The following is a 17097-nucleotide window of genomic DNA, read 5'->3' as shown; positions in this document are numbered from 1 at the left end:
GATTTCCTGCTATCAGGGTTTTTTTTTTAAGATTTTATTTATTTATTTGACAGAGATCACAAGTAGGCAGAGAGGCAGGCAGAGAGAGAGGAGGAAGCAGGCTCCCTGCTGAGCAGAGAGCCTGATGCGGGGCTCGATCCCAGGACCCTGAGATCATGACCCGAGCCGAAGGCAGAGGCCTAACCCACTGAGCCACCCAGGCGCCCCAGGTTTTTTTTTTTTCTTTTAAGATTTTATTTATTTATTTGACAGACAAAGATCACAAGTAGGCAGAGAGGCAGGCAGAGAGAGAGAGGAGGAAGCAGGCTCCCCGCCTAACAGAGAGCCCGATGTGGGCCTCGATCCCAGGACCCTGAGATCATGACCTGAGCCAAAGGCAGAGGATTTAACCCACTGAGCCACCCAGGTGCCCCGCCATCAGGGTTTTTAAAGGATAATGAGCATCAAATAGTTGGTGTAAGTTTGCTTTTTCACATGTGGTTTTTATTTTTATTGAGTTCTTAGTTATGATGGCTGCTTTTAGGGATGACTTTACTTCATTTTATGTGCAGATAATGGTTATCTCCCTATCACTGTCATCGCTGTCGTATGTGATATCACTGCTACTCACATTGCCACAGAATAATACATTGTCTCTGTAATCTCCCTTATGACAGGACTTGGAAAAAGACTGCACTTCGCTTGAAACAGGTGAGTTTTGAACATTTCTATTCTTTGCCTCAGAAATATTATTGACCAAAGGCTCAGAAGAATTTCTGCAAACAAGGCATTTTTCCTTATAGTATTGACAAGACTTGATTAACCGAGGCCTAGGTGACATGCCTGCCTTACCTGTTCTAACTGACCTTTTTAGATTACGATGTCTAGAGGATCTGGTTAGTTTCTGTAAACTGGATCGCCTGGGTGGCGAGATTTGCTTTTGTGGACTGGGTGGCTTGGCTGTCCTGACTGGATATTGTAGAAGGGCTAGCCAAGGCAGCCTCATTGCCTTATTTGGGTAGGATGAACAGGACTGACCCCCTAGCTTACGGGCATGAGCTTGCTTATGGGGCTTTTCTAGATTGTGTGTTCTATCTGACTTTCCTGGGTGGGATGACCTGGATTTTTTTTGTGGCCTTGGTGGCCTTTTTACCTTTTCTGGACTAGATGATATACATTGCTTTCCTGGACTCAGGGACCTCATTAACTTTTCTGCACTGGATGGTATGGATGACTTTTCTGGACTTGAGGGCACAGAAAGCTTGTCTATACTAGATAGCATGGACTGTTTTTCTAGAATGCATGGACTGGCTATCTTGGATTCACTGAATGATAATTTGGATGATCTGGATGACTTGCTTGTCACATCTTCTTTCTTGAGCCTGAAAATAAAGAAAATTCAGAGTATGACATCTTAAAACAAAAAAGTACTATTGCTATCACCAGAAAACACAGGTTACTATGTCAGTTTAGTGTTTTGGTCAGTTTTTTGGCTCTAGTAGAAAAACTGAACACAGTAAGAATTGGAGTGTGATAAAAGCTATGACTTGGGTTATAGATATGAACTCATGCTGAATACATTTTTATTTTCTTGAGAGTATTTTTACTATTTCAGATGCATTGATAACCATATAGCCTACATATGGAATGACACAAAGTTGTTTCAAGTCTACTGTTGAGAAGGAGAAAGAGAGCTTCACTTATTCTAGAAATTAAACTTTAAAAAAGTAACAGGTTGGGGGCACCTAGGTGGCTCAGTCAGTTAAGCATCTGACTTTGGCTCAGGTCATGATCCCAGGGTCTTGGGATGGAGCCCTATGGCAGGCTCCCTGCTCAGTGGGGAGTCTACTTCTCTCTCTCCTGCCCCACCCCCTCATGCTTTTTCTCTCAAATAAATAAAATATTTTTTAAAAGAGTGACAGGTTAACATGCAACTCATACACAACTGTCACAACTTGTCATAAGGAAAAACTGAACTCTTTAGACCAGATTCAGTGTTTCCTATCATATTTACACCATCAAGTTATCTATCCATGCATATTTGTATTCACAATACTCCTCTAAAACTAAAGAAATAGAGCACTGGTGTACTTTAATCATCGGTCCTTATATTGGGAAATTTTTAGGGAAGCACTATATCAGGGCCAACCTGATCCTCCTATGTGAAAGGCAGGGAGTGAGACAATGAGGACAGCAGTGAATAATTTTTGCTATTATGTCTTCAAATGGTAGATTATCCAAAATGTTTTATTGTTTTTGGAATGCAGAGACCCAACTCCCTCTCCCCTTCTTTTTTTTTCTTTTCAAATTATGTATTTAAATTCTAGTTAGGTAGCATACAGTGCAGTATCAGTTTTAGTCTCTCCCGTTCTTTATTCTCCCTGTCTTATTTGGATAGTCAAGCCTCTTTTCCTAGACTCAATTTGTAATGAAATTTATAGCCTGGGGCTCAGCTGAACCCTCAGTAGGAGACAGCTTTAGAATACACTAAACTTGATAACGTACTTGAGAATATTTAAGAGCTAATATTATTGAAGTAAAGGTATCCACCCACAAGATGAGCTCTTTAGAAGTCTGGGGTTAACGTTAAGTAACCACGAAAACAATGAAATCTCCACTATATGTATACACACAACTTGCATTCTTAATTTAAGGGTGTAAAACTTACATTCCTGCTTTGGGTGCATCGTCGATCATACAGTTGTAATGGAGAAAACAAAAACAGGTGAAGACAAAAGCTATGATCATAATACCAATTATGATAACGAGTAGACGTCTCCTAAAGTTGTCCATTTTAATCTCCGTTGGTTGAATGTGCTTAGCCCCTGCCAAAGAGATGGTTTCACCAGAAAATGTGTTAGGTAACCCAGTTTTCTTCCATTTGATAGTGGTTTGCTACTAAAGGTCAAAATCAAGTCTTTTCATCAGTGATTTCTTAAAGCATGATAAGTTTCCCATTGTCATTTTCCTCCCTCTATCACATCCTCTGGCCACAGTCTAGATGCTAAATCTGGGAATCATCACTGGCCAATCAGTACAATTCCCTTGGTTACCCCTGCATCATGGCTTACTCACCCCACTGCCTAGGTTTTTGAGTGTATGTATGTCTTGCACATGTGAATGCACTTGAGTGTTAATGTTTGTGTGTGAATGTGTATGGTGGAAAAGAGGGTAGGACAAGAAAAAACTCTTTTTGAAGCCTACTATATGTTAGGTGCCATGCCAGATTAGTTGAGGGCAGGGGTAAGTGGATTTGGGTAGGGAAGGGGAGTGAAGGGGAACAGTATCTCTATACCCTATGCTTCTATATTTCTTGAATTTTCCACACAGAAGTAAAACTCTCAGATGTTCTCCTAGAAATTCTTAAAGACTACTAATGGTAACATCCATGAAACAGCAGATTTCTTAAACACAGCTAGCTTGTCTAATTAAGGCTTGAGTGCATAATATAATAGATCCTAATTTCTAAGTTTTAAGGGTTAGGCACATACCTGTAGTAGAAGAACCATCACTTTGGTTTGTATTTAAACAACTGTTTATCCAAATGGACAAAAGTAGGACATAAATAAAAAGATTCATGTCCAGGGATTTGTTCAAATGTTTTTTCTACCAAGGAAACTACTGCATTTTATATGGTTCAGCCTGTTCTAGAAGTTTATGACATCATTATCATTTTGTGTCATATTATGACAACATAATCTCACCATGGAGAAGCCAGAGCTTCTGTGTATAAATACTGCCAAGTGATTTTTAACAATTTATTTATCCACATCAAATATTCTACCAAAGTCAAATCAAGAAGGTTTGGGGCATTATTAAAAGCACAGAGGGAGATATTTAGAAAAGATAGGGAAAATGGGATTGCTTTAGCTACTGAAGAACTGTTTCTCCTTATTAAATGATAAGGAGGCAGTTTGCAGCTTTGTAGTAATTCTTAAGTGTTATAGGGGTTAAATCATCCTGTGGTATAAGTCTATATGATTTTTTTTCTTAACAAAATTAAGATATTATAAAGCAGTAGTAATTAAAACAGTATGGTACTGGCATAAAAATAGACACATAGATTCAATGGAGTAGAACAGAAAACCCAGAAATAAACCCACAATTATATGGTCAATTAATCTTTGATAAAGGAGGAATGAATATACAATGGGAAAGCTGGATAGCCACATGCAAAAGACTGAAACTGGACCACTTTCTTTCACTACACACAAAAATAAACTCAAAATGGATGAAAGACCTAAATGTGAGACCTGAATCCATAAAAATCCTTGAGGAGAGCATAGGCCATAATCTCTCTGAAATTGGCTACAGCAACACTTTTCTAGATATGTCTCCTGAGGCAAAGGAAATAAAAGCAAAAATAAACTACTGGGACTACATCAAAATAAAAACTTCTGCACAGTGAAGGAAACAATAAAAAACCCTAAAAAGTCAACCTACTGAATGGGAGAAGGTATTTGCAAATGATTTATCCAGTAAAAGGTTAGTATCCAAAATATATAAAGAACTTAGACAACTCAACACCCACAAAACAAATAATCCAATTAAAATATGGGCAGAAGACATGAAAAGACGTTTCTCCAAAGAAGACCTCCAGATGGCCAACAGACACATGAAAAAATGTTCAACATCACTCATCATAGGGAGCTGCAAATCAAAACTACAATGAAATATCACCTCATAGCTGTCAGAATGTTGAAAATGGAAAACACAAGAAACAACAAGTATTGGCAAGGTTGTTGAGAAAAAGGAACTGTTCCTTTTGCACTGTTGGTGGGAATGCAAACTGCTGCAGCCACTGTGGAAAACAATATGGAGGTGCCTCAAAAATTAGAACTAGAACTACCCTATGATCCAGTCATTGTACTACTGGTTATTTCCCCCCAAAATGCAAAGACACTAATTCGAAGGGATACAAGCACCCCTATGTTTCTTGCTGCATTATTTACAATAGCCAAACTATGGAAGCAGCCCAAGTGTCCATTGATAGATGAATGGATAAAGAAGAGGTAGGGGGTGTGTGTGTGTGTGTGTGTGTGTGTGTGTGTGTATGCATACATACATACAATGGGATATTATTCAACCATAAAAAAGAAGGAAATCTTACCATTTGCAACTACATGGATGGAGCTGGAGAATATAATGCTAAGTGAAATAAGTCAGTCAGAGAAAGACAAATGCCATATGACTTCACTCACATGTGGAATTTAAGAAACAAAACACATGAACAAAGAAAAATAAGGCAAACCAAGAAGTAGACTTAACTATAGTGTTTTTGATGTAGTGTTCCAAGATTCATTGTTCACATATAACACCTGGTGCTCCATGCAATACGTCCTTTCCTTAATACCCACCACCAGGCTCACCCATCCCCCCCACTCCCCTCTTCTCCAAAACCCTCAGTTTGTTTCTCAGAGTCCACAGTCTCTCATGCTTCGTCTCCCCCTCCAATTTCCCCCAACTCCCTTCTCTCCATCTCCCAATGTCCTCCATGTTATTCCTTATGCTCCACAAATAAGTGAAACCACATGATAATTGACTCTTTCTGCTTGACTTATTTCACTCAGCATAATCTCCTCCAGTCCTGTCCATGTTGATACAAAAATTGGGTATTCATCCTTTCTGATGGAGGCATAATACTCCATTGTGTATATGGGCCACATCTTCTTTATTCATTCGTCCATTGAAGGGCATCTTGGCTCTTTCCACAGTTTGGCGACCGTGGCCATTGCTGCTATGAACATTGGGGTACAGATGGCACTTCCTTTCACTACATCTGTATCTTTAGGGTAAATACCCAGTAGTGCAGACTCTTAACTATAGAGAACAAATTGATGGTTACCAGAGGGGAAGTAGATGGGGGGATGGGTGAAATAGGGGATGGGGATTAAACAGTACACTTATCATGATGGAAAAAAATAATAAAATGATAAAAAAGGGTGAAAGGAAATTAAAAATTACAATTCATATCAAGGTTTGGTATGATACAGAGAATCTCATCTTTTCCTCAAGATCTCATCTTTTCCTTGTGAACTATTAAATTTCAGAGTGCCCAAAACTATTCTTTTATAATACAGTAACTTTTTTTTTTTTTTACTTAATAATAAATTGTAATGAGGGCACCTGCGTGGCTCAGTCAGTTAAGTGTCCGACTCTTTGATTTTGGCTCCAGTCACGATCTCAGGGTCCAGCCCCACATGGGGCTCAGTGCAGTGTTTGGAGTCTGCTTAAGATTCTCTTTCTCCTTCTCCCTCTCACCCCCCGCAATTGTAATGATTAGTGAACGCCAATGAAAATAATGATGTCTGTAGTTAATATAAGGCAGTAAAGATTAGAAATCAGTGTTCTTTTTTAAAAAGAGATTTTATTTTAAAGTAATCTCTATACCCAAGGTGGGACTCAAACTTAGAACCCCGAGATCAAGAGTTGCACGCTCTACTTACTAAGCCAGCCAGGCGCCCCTAAACCTTACTGTTCTTAATGTTTTGGAATTAATGTTGAAAAGCTGAAATTCATTCTTTTGATTAACTTGACTGCCACACTGAGCATATCTGTGTATTGCTCCCTTAAAATGTTCAATTTTTGGATGCTGATTAGAAACTGTCTGTGTTCAACTCCTCTATTGTTAATTCTGAAGTGTCATTTACACATTGTTACGGTGCACCTTACCTTGGTTCCCTTTTCTGTGTATGAAATCTACCAACTGACAGAATAAACACCAGGTAAATCAAAGAGGTGCCTTTGTTCTGTGTGGTTGTTGTGCAAAGCAGCTAAAGCTGCCACAAGTCTCCAGAACTAAGCCTGACTGTGTGCAAGTATCTAGGGGAACCCTACCCAGGGTGGCTATCTATATTTGCCAATGTACAAGTCCCCAAATATACTGTTTGAAAGGCAATTTAATGTTTTGGCAAAAAAATGAATATTACTGAGGGACTGGATCTTGTCAATTTTCCTAAGCCACAGTATCCACTCACAAAATTTAAGTTTTCTTTCTTTTTTTTTAAGATTTTATGTACTTGTCAGAGAGAGAGAGCACAAGCAGGCAGAGAGGCAAGCGGAGAAAGAGAGAGAAGCAGGCTCCCTGCTGAGCAATGAGCCCTATGCAGGACTCAATCCCATAACCCTGGGATCATGACCTAAGCTGAAGGAAGCTGCTTAACCGACTGAGCCACCCAGGTGTCCCATCTTTCTTTTTTTTAAAAAGATTTTATTTATTTCTTCGAGATAGAACGTGAGTGTGAGAGAGCGAGAGAAGGCACAAGCAGGGGGAAAGGGCAGAGGGTGAGGGAGAAGCAGACTCCCTACTGAGCAGGGAACCCAATGCAGGGCTCTATCTCAGGACCCCGATATCATGAGCTGAGCCAAAGGCAGATGCTTAACCAGGTGCTCCCAAATTTAAGTTTTCAAATAAAATAATTAAAATTAACTTTTCCCACCTCTCATACTTAAGTGACCTTATTTATCTGTCAGGAAAAAAATACTAAGGTTTGAATAGTCCCTTAACCTTTTCATTGAGCTGCTGCTAACCATCAGGCTAAAGCTCAGTCCAGTCATTCATTTATTCAGCAAACATTTATGAAGTGTTCCAATGATGCCAGATACCATCCTTAATGCTACTGATCCCAAAACAGGCAAGATAAAAATTCCTGTGAACCATGAGAGACTATGGACTCTGAAAAAACAATCTGAGGGGTTTGAAGTGGCGGGGGGCGGGGGGTGGGAGGTTGGGGGAACCAGGTGGTGGGTATTAGAGAGGGCACGGATTGCATGGAGCACTGGGTGTGGTGCAAAAACAAGGAATACTGTTATGCTGAAAATAAAAAAAAATTAAAAAAATTTTAAAAAAAATTCCTGTACCCGTGGAACTTATATTCAAGTAGAAAATACAAGTAATTACAAGATAGTGTGAAGGGGGCTATATTTTTTTTAAAGATTTTATTTATTTATTTGACAGACAGAGATCACAAGTAGGCAGAGAGGCAGGCAAAGAGAGAGGAGGAAGCAGCCTCCCTGCTGAGCAGAGAGCCTGATGCGGGGCTCGATCCCAGGACCCTGAGACCATGACTTGAGCCGAAGGCAGGGGCTTTAACCCACTGAGCCACCCAGGCGCCCCAAAGTGGCCTATATTAAGACTAAGCACAGTCCTTGGGGAAAGATCATTCTAACAATAATGGGAAAGTATGGATTAGAAGGGAACTCAGTCTGTTGGAGAGACCACAAGGAAGAAGAGAGAATGGTTACTATATTTGAGGTACTGAGGATAGAGATAAATGGATGAAGTTTTAGAAATATTAAAGCGATTGAATTGACATGATTTGATTTGTGATTGTTCAAGGGAAGGAAAGGGAAGAGTTGAGGATAGCTCAGAATTCTGGCTCAAATAACTGAGTGACTCTTGGTCCTATTCATTGAGATAGAACACACAGGCACAGTTGGAGCTTTGAGGAGAATGGGGGTAGTAGAGGTTGATGAGTTCAGTTTGGGTTATGTTGAGCTTAAGGTTTTTAATGAGATATCCAAGTACACATGTCCAGAAGCCAGTTAAATATATGGACTTGAAATTCAGAAGATGGATTCAGGGTGGGAGTCATCAGCATCTAGAACAGGCTTCTCAACAGTTTTTGTGCCATTGGCAGTCTGGGGAAGCCTGTGAACCCCGTCTCAGAATATTTTAAAATGTACACAATGAAATGCATAGGATTATAAATGAAGTGAATTTTACTGAAAGACTTATCAAGTACAAAAATTGTGATGCAGGGGCGCCTGGGTGGCTCAGTGGGTTAAAGCCTCTGCCTTCTGCTTGGGTGGTGATCCCGGGGTCCTGGGATCGAGCCCTGCGTCGGGCTCTCTGCTCGGCGGGGGACCTGCTTTCCTTCCTCTTTCTCTGCCTGCCTCTCTGCCTAGCTGTGATCTCTGCCTGTCAAATAAATGAATAAAATCTTTAGAAAAAAAGCTCTTATAAAAAATTGTGATGTAATAATACATCTAATTATTGATTCATTAAATAAAAAGATTTAGCAGTGGATCTAATTACTATGAACTAAGATAATGATAAACATAAAAATATTTTGAGATATTTGTAACAAATATATTAAGCTATATATGATTTCTAATAATGGCAATGTCACAGACTTTGGTTATACTACCGTGGTTTGTTGCCTACATTCCTAATTGGGAGAAATACTAAATTTTCATTAGAGATCGGTGAAAATAAAAAAATCTGTTTTTACCCATTCGGGTTTACAAATTGTCTGAATTTGATTCATGTACCCAAGTCAGAATCCCAGTCTAGAAGGTAACCAAAGCCCACTGGAATGGATATGAGCCACCCAAGGAGAGAAGATAGAGAGGGAAAAGTGCCTAGGACCAAACCCCAAGCAACCTCAACATTTAGAAATTGAGTGAAGGAGGCTGATCTAGCAGAGAAAAAAAAAAAGAAATTCCACATATGAGTGAAAATTAAGAGACAAAACAAAGGAGCAAAGGGGGCAAAAAAGGAGAGGCAAACCAAGAAACAGACTCTTAAGGATAGAGAGCGAAGTGATGGTTACCAGAGGGTGGGGGGTGGAGGCACGAGTGAAATGGGGGAGGGGGATTAAGGAGGGCACTTGTGATGAGCACGCGGTGATGTATGGAAGTGTTCAATCTCTATATTGTACACCTGAAACTAGTATTACAGTGTATGTGAACTAACTGGAATTTAAATAAAAACATAAAAAAAAGAAGGGGCAGAGAGGTAGGGAGGAAAACCAAGAAAGTATAAGGTCCTAGATACCATGAGAAGAGAGTTGTTTAAGGTATAAGGAGTAGTCAACAATGAAAAATACTTCTCAGTGTCTTAAAAGAAATTAAAACAGATTGAATAACGAAAAGGTCACTAGTGATTTAGGCAAGAGTACTCTTATCTTGGAAAGATAAGAGCCAGAGCCCAGATTTCAATGGGTTGAAGAGTAATTGAGAGCTAAGTGACATCCGTTGGTGTAGACAGTTCTTTCAAGTTTGACTGCAAAGGGGGAAGATAGGGCGGTTGTTAGAGGGGTATGGTAGCCCTAGGGAGGACATTCTGTATAATGGAGAAGCTCCAATAAAGCTCATGAGAAACAACTAGTATGGGGGAAGGTGGTGCAGCCACCGAACAGGGAGGTAGAGGCAGGATCCTGGGGTGGGGTGGGGTGGGGCAGTATAGAATGTGATAGTCAGAACTTCACTGCTCCCAGGGGACAGAATTGCAGATCAAAAAGCTGTAATCTGATACAGACCCATTGAAGATGGGAGTAGGGATGGGAACAAGGGGCTGGGAGAGGAATTCGGGGAATTTCTATCTGATGGCTTCTGCTTTCCTAGTGAAGGACAAGGGAACTCATCCTTTGCAAGAAGAAGGGACAGAGGTTTGAGGACTGGGGAGAGTTGTGGATAGATTGTATGGAGAACAGAAAGACTGAAGAAACTATCTGATGAGATATGGTTGGGACTTTGGCCCTTTCTCTGGCTTAGTGAGAAAAATATGTTTCCCTTCAATGTTAAAGTTATTCTTATGGTACTTGATGTGTTTATTAAGCTAAAAAATTAATCAGCATAATGAATACTACTTGGGAAGTAACTAAGGGGTGCTACATAATGTAGCATTCAACTTTCTGGAAAGTTTTCCCTGACAGCTATATTCTGTGGTTATAAAAACTAATGGACCAGTACATACTGTTCAAGGAGCTGACTCATCCTGGAACTCTGGAAGTTTAGGCCCTTAAAGCAGGGCAACCACAGCACCTTTGCTTGGTAGATGCTCCAGTCTCTCTTTGTTCAGCCTGTCCTCTGCCTGCCCTAATTTCAGCTTCACATATGGACAAGGACAGTCTATTTGTAGGATGTTTTCCCTGAAGGATGTGTGTGGCTGGAGGATTCTGTGGCAGTGGGGAATGCACTGGACATTTTCCCAAATGGACCGGCTCTTTCAATTTTGTGTTACATGACAATAGTCATTCTCAAACATTTACCGAGGGTTTCTTTTGTGCTTTGGAGTTTCCGTGGTAGAGACAATTGAGGGGAGTGGGAAACGGGACATTAAACAAAAACAAGAAATGACAGGTACTGTAAAGGTACTGAGAAAGTCAGTAGCGAGTTTGATTTCATCAAGAAGGTCAGGGGAAGCTTTCCTAAGGAAGCAACACTGGGGCAGAGTTCTGAAATATGAGTGGGAGTGAACTGAGAGAAGACAGAGAATATCCCAAGAGGTAGAGACACCTAGGCAAAGGCCCTGTGGTGAGAGGAAGTTGGAGAGCAAGTTGGAGGCCCCAAAAGAAGGGAAGAAAGTGGAGACTAGAGAAGTTTGGGCCTTGTAGGTCAACTTAAGTGCACTGGACTTTATTCTAAGAATAGTGAGATTGCACTGAAGAGTTTCTGGCTTAGAGACTGACATAATAAGATCTGCATTTTAGAAAAATCACAATGGCTGTTGTATGGGGAATGGATTGGAGGGGCGTAAATAGGAGAAAGTAATAAGATAATTAGGAGGCTGTTACAGTGGTGATAGAAGATGGTGGCTTGAAGCATAGTAGTGGTGGTGAAGATGGAGAAAAATTCATGAATTTGAGAAATATTTTGATGGTGTGTAGGACTTGTTGGATTTGGTATGGGGCATGACGTACAGAGAGGTATCAAGGTTGATTACTCATTCAACGAAAAACTTGTCTATTATGTGACAGGAAGCTTCGGTTAGGCACGCAGCATTAAAAAAAACATAGTCCCTACCTTCAAGGAGTTTGAAATCTAATGGGAGAGACAGGTAAATAAGTAACCAATCACTATGGCAGCACAGGTATGGAATGTCATGCATGTATGATGTCACAGGAACGAACAGGAAGGGTATTCAGAGTGGGGACCCCTAGAGGAGATGGCCCTCCAGCTGAAATGTGTGTGTGTGTGTGTGTGTGTGTGTGTGTGCTAAGATTTTATTTATTTGAGAGAGAGAGAGAGAGAGACAGCATGTGAGAACACACACAACCAGGGGAGGGGTGGACAGAGCAGGAGGGAGAGGGAGAGGCAGGCTTCTCACTGAGCAGGGAGCCGTATGCCACCCAGGGCTGGATCCCAGGACCCTGAGATCATGACCTGAGCCAAAGGCAGACACTTAACCAACTGAGCCACCCAGGCACCCCATGAGATGTGGTTTTAATTCACTTGGTTTTTTAATATGAATAGGAATTCCTTGAACCCAAAAAGGAGGAAAAGAACATTGCATTGCAGACAGATAAATCAACATGTGCAAAGCATGGTTGAGGGAATTTCTTTTCTATGTGGCCAAAATGAAGAATGTGGGGAGAGATAGCAGGAAATGAAGCTGGAGCAGGTGAGCAGTGTGACCCTTACAAAAGGCTTTTCTTTAAGTCTTTTTCCTGTGATGAAAGGACCTGGCTTATAAGGGTAGCAGTCTTTGAAATCATACTTTTGGGATCATTGGAATAGAACAAAATTTAAATATTCTTTGGAAAATACAGCTCACTTGTACCCTGAAGCTCTAAATAATTCTGCTCAAATACCTTTTAACAGTATAAAGATTAGAAAATGTTATTTTTATACCATGTTACATATCAATTGTATCTCCATAAAGATAGAAAACTAAAAAGGGAAAATTTTATTTTATTGCTTTTTAAATAAGATGATCTTAATTTAGTGCTTATAAAGTGGAAGCATATATGTGTCAACTTTTTAAGATCAGTTCTTTTTCTAGTGATGGGTAGTTGGTAGACAATATCTTTTTTTAAACAATATTATTGACTATATTTTCTACGTCATCTCCATGACTTATTTATTGGACAGCTGGAAGTTTGTACCCTTCACCTATTTTGCCTATCCCCCTAGCCCCTTAATTTAGCATAATACCCTCCCACCTCTGTCCATATTGTACAAATGGAAAGGTTTCATTCTTTTTTGTGACTGGGTAATATTTCACTACGTGTATGTATACATACCGTATCTTTTCTATCCATTCCTCTGTTGAAGGACACTTAGGTGGCTTCCATGTCTTGGCTGCAATAATGCTACAATAAAAATAAGTGCATATATCTTTTCAAATTAAGGTTTCATTTTCTTTGGGTAAATACCCATAAGTGGAATTCCTGGATCGTGTGGCATTTCTATTTTTAATTTTTTAAAAAATATTTTATTTATTTATTTGACAGAGATCACTAGTAGGCAGAGAGGCTGGCAGAGAGAGAGGGGGAAGCAGGCTCCCCACTGAGCAGAGAGCCCGATGCGGGGCTCGATCCCAGGACCCTGGGATCATGACCTGAACCGAAGGCAGAGGCTTTAACCCACTGAGCCACCCAGGCATTCTTCTATTTTTAATTTTTTTCAAGATTTTATTTATTTATTTGACAGAGAGAGAGATAGCGAGAGCGCAAGAGAAGGGAACACAAGCAGGGGGAGCGGGAGACGGAGAAGCAGGCTTCCCGTATCTTCGTCCTGCAGGGCTATCCTTAGCCTTGTCCACTTTAGGAACACTTTTGTAAAGTATTGATTTATTTATTTGAGAGAGACAGAGAGTGTGTGATGTGTGTGTGGGGGGCAGGGGCAGAGGGCGAGAATCTCAAGCAGACTCCCCACTGAGCACAGAGCAGGACTTGGGGCTTGTTCTCATGACCCTGAGATGGTGAGCAAAAATCAAGATTTGCACAGTTAACCGACTGAGCCACCCAGGTGCCCCAACATTTTTTTTTTAAATATCCTTGTCTATTTTAAAAAGCAGAGGGGGAGGGTCAAGGACTTAGACAGTGCTTCCAAACAGGGCTTTGTCCTCAAGACCCCTAGAAATCTCTCTGGGTTATCTACCCCAGGGTTGTGCTCCTGGGCTCCTGTTTGCTGATTCTCAGTGAAGAATGCCTCTTCCTACTTTCTCCTTGGCTGTCCATAGCCAAACCCTTGCCACTTCCCCGATTTTCCCCCTTTTATCTGACGATCTTGCTCCCAAAGTCTGGCCAGCATCATTTCAAGTAGTGCCCAGGCTTTTGCTCGCTCCCACAAGGCAAGTTTGCATCCTCTGCCCTTTTCCTGGCGAGACACAGGAACCACTTTTCTGTGGTTTCCACCGCATGGCTTTCTACTGCCCTCCTCTGGGCCTTAATTGCCAGTGCAATCCCGCCTCGGGCTTTGAATTTTTTTCCCATTACATTTTTTTAATTAAAAAAATAATATATGCACCTTATAAAAATCTCAAGCCACACAGAGGTATTTCAGCATTCCTTTATCCCGTCAGTTCTTCTGACCCCTAGAAAACTGTTCGAAATATTCCTTACTCATGGCCTGCCAAGATGCCTGAAATCTTCATCTTTATTTTTAATTGCATTTTAAAATTGCATGAGGAATATATTAGACTATTCTCATTATGAAAAATAAAAAATACAGAAATATGCGGAATGAAAAAGCATAGAGTCCTTTCCTATCCCACTTTTTTGCCGTTCTAGAGATAATAACTCAAAGTTTCAGGTGTGTCACTCAGGTCTTTTTCTACACATTTACATACATATCATACACATAATGCACACACACATACTAAACATAAATGGATCATTCAGTAAGTATTGTTTTTTAGGGTTTTAAAATTTACACAACTGTTTGTACCCCATGTTCACAGCAGCATTGTTCACAATAACCAAAAGGTGGAAACAACCCAAATGTGGCAAATGTGGCATATGCGTACAGTGGGATATTAGTCACCCCACTGACCGCTTTCCCTCCTCCATCCTATTCTGCTCTCTGCATCTGCCATCTGCCTTCATTTCAGGTCATGATTCCAGGGTCCTGGGATCAAGCCCTTCATTGGGCTTCTTGCTTGGCAGGAAGCCTGCTTCTCCCTCTCCCACTTCCCCCGCTTGTGTTCCCTCTTTCACTGTCTCTCTCTCTCTGTCAAATAAGTAAATAAAATCTTAAAAAAAGAAAAGAAAAGAAGATGGACCCCTCACTGGGGCAGAGATCCACTTAAAAAAAATGCAATAAACCCCCCAAACAGTCTGGTGTGTGTCCTTTCGGTTCCTTTTTTGTGCATTCACATACATTACAGGTGGAGGTCTGGAGCTAGCCTGAGTTAATAGGGACTTCTGAATGGGGACCGCACTGAGTATGAAGTTAAGAGTATAACAGATAATACCTGTGATATAACAAGCAGAGAGCAGGGACTGGAGGGAATTTGGGGATGGGGGCCAGAAAGGACAGCAGAGGAGCTCAAGAAAGGAAAGTGAAGGGCTGCCAGTCAAATCTGGCATTCACCTTTATGGGGAAAAAAAATAGAGGAGATACAAGGAAATAGATTGAAGCATAGTAATAAAGGAGAATTTAATACAATACTCTCATTACAAGACAAATCAAATAGGCACAAAATTATTAAGGAGGTAGAAACCACAAACAGCATAACAGACTCTGTCATTCATATATATATATATATGTATGTATATATATATATATATATATATATATTTGGAACTTCGCACCCCCTCTTTTTTTCTTGCAGCATGATGACATTTTTTTTATCTGCTTTGAACAGGGAATCCATTATTTTGGAAAAGTACTTTTCTACCCGTCGATCTAGTCCTAATAAGGTCCAGCAATCATAACATTCCTCCCTTCAAGCCCTAAGGGTGGGCATGTGGCCTAGGCTAGACCAGTAATAGTTTTCTATTTCTGGCTGTAGTGATTGGTTGTGGTTGGCCTTGTGACCCAGAAGAGGCCAATCAGAGGTCTTTACTCAGTTTTTTCAAACACCTAGGATGTGAATTCAAGATTGCCTGTGCCATGGCCCTTGTCGATCGGAGTTAGCTCATTTGAAAGAATAAAACTGTCATAAAGAAAAACATCAACATGAATGATGGAATTGTCCAAGGAAAGTCACGATTCCGGTTGCTCCCGAGGCCACAGCATCCCTGCCTTTTTGGTGGTTTGATTATATGTATCCATATAGTCCCTTTTTTATTTTGCTGATGGGAATTGGGCTTATGTCATGTGCGACCACAAGATTTTGCACTAATACAAGTTGGTGTGGTGTGTGTGTAAACAATAGGAGGATACCACAGGGGGCCCAGAGCTATAAATTCAGATCAGTAGGCCAAAGGCAGGCCCAACATGCTTGGTCTCAGGACAGTAGCCTCCCGCTACCCCTCTGCAGCACAGGACAAGCTACTGAGTTAGAATGAGACTGAGGCCAGTGTTCACTGGAATTTCAAATTCCTCCTACCAGTAGTGACCAGCACACTTCCTCCTTAAAGACCTGAGCTTTTCAGAAAAAAATGCTGTTATCAGCCTTGCCTCCTTATGCCCTTGTGCTTACCAATAGGACTTTCCCGCCAGTGCAAATGCATGTGTGTTCTCTCCTGCACACACTCACAACATGTGTCCAAATGTGTGCCCCCAAGTGCCTTCACAAGCACACACATAAATATACGATACCTCAGGTGAGAATTTGTAGGAAGGATCTGTAGGACTTGAAATCATGTTTGTTTATTTCTTGATCTCCTATGCCTGTTAATGTGCCCCAGTTAGTACCACATATAGGGTGGAAAGCAATTTTGATCTCAACCGCCTGTCCAATTGCAATTTATTCCATCACAGACATTAATGAAATTTGCATTAGGTTGTTTTCTAGAAGGTCTTGAACATCCTCAAAAGGAGATCTGGACAGTCCAGCATCCTTTTAGCTGTTCTTTGCCTGTTCTGCCATCGTGTGGGCAAGGAACACAAATGCTATGGAGTTAAAGATCCAACTTTCATTTGAAAAGAGTTCTCATGATTAGAGTTATTTTTCCCTTCAGGGGTGGAGGAGAAGGGGGAAGGACTCTGGGAGAAAAGAGGAGTCCCAAATCAAGGAAGATTGCCGGCTTTCACGGAATCTTTACAACCAGTTCAGGCTGGAGGGTTTGCTTATCTGAACGCAGCGGCTCTCTGAGGAGTTAGCACTTAGTGCTACCAAGTGCCAGGCAGAGAATTCCTGCAGTAGTCTTCCCAGTGGCCGGCTGGGTAGGCTCTATCACTGCATTATTTTCATCTTTCAGATGAGCCTGGTGAGGCTCGGAATGACTGAGTAGCATGCCCCGGTTCCCAAAGCTAGTAAGTAGCAGAGCCAGGATGTTTTGA

The 17097-nt window shown here is 40.9% G+C and overlaps 1 protein-coding gene across 1 annotated transcript; it reads right to left on the bottom strand.

The window, feature by feature from the left end:
• Positions 1-462: 462 nt before the first annotated feature.
• CUNHXorf66 (chromosome unknown CXorf66 homolog) lies at positions 463-3576 on the bottom strand. The gene is made up of 3 exons (XM_032841433.1): positions 3471-3576; positions 2648-2804; positions 463-1361 (listed from the first exon to the last, which is right to left on the bottom strand). The coding sequence occupies exons 1-3, from the start codon at positions 3556-3558 to the stop codon at positions 542-544; spliced, it is 1065 nt and encodes a 354-aa protein (XP_032697324.1). The 5' UTR covers positions 3559-3576; the 3' UTR covers positions 463-541.
• Between the last annotated feature and the right edge of the window lie 13521 nt (positions 3577-17097).

Source organism: Lontra canadensis, unplaced genomic scaffold (assembly GCF_010015895.1).
Source record: "Lontra canadensis isolate GAN:19392208 unplaced genomic scaffold, GSC_riverotter_1.0 scaffold123, whole genome shotgun sequence".
In the NCBI taxonomy this organism is placed as follows: Eukaryota; Metazoa; Chordata; class Mammalia; order Carnivora; family Mustelidae; genus Lontra; species Lontra canadensis.
The sequence above is the reverse complement of the archived record's forward strand: the minus strand, read 5'-3'. Positions and strand labels throughout refer to the sequence as shown.

What these genes read in the sequence shown, in the direction of transcription:
- CUNHXorf66 (XM_032841433.1), bottom strand. Translation starts at nt 3,558, where the DNA reads ATGAATCTTTTTATTTATGTCCTACTTTTGTCCATTTGGATAAACAGT. An exon ending in TGATGGTTCTTCTACTACAG is followed by an intron (nt 2,805 to 3,470) that starts GTATGTGCCTAA and finishes TCTCTTTGGCAG; the next exon opens with GGGCTAAGCACATTCAACCA. An exon ending in GATGCACCCAAAGCAGGAAT is followed by an intron (nt 1,362 to 2,647) that starts GTAAGTTTTACA and finishes CTTTATTTTCAG; the next exon opens with GCTCAAGAAAGAAGATGTGA.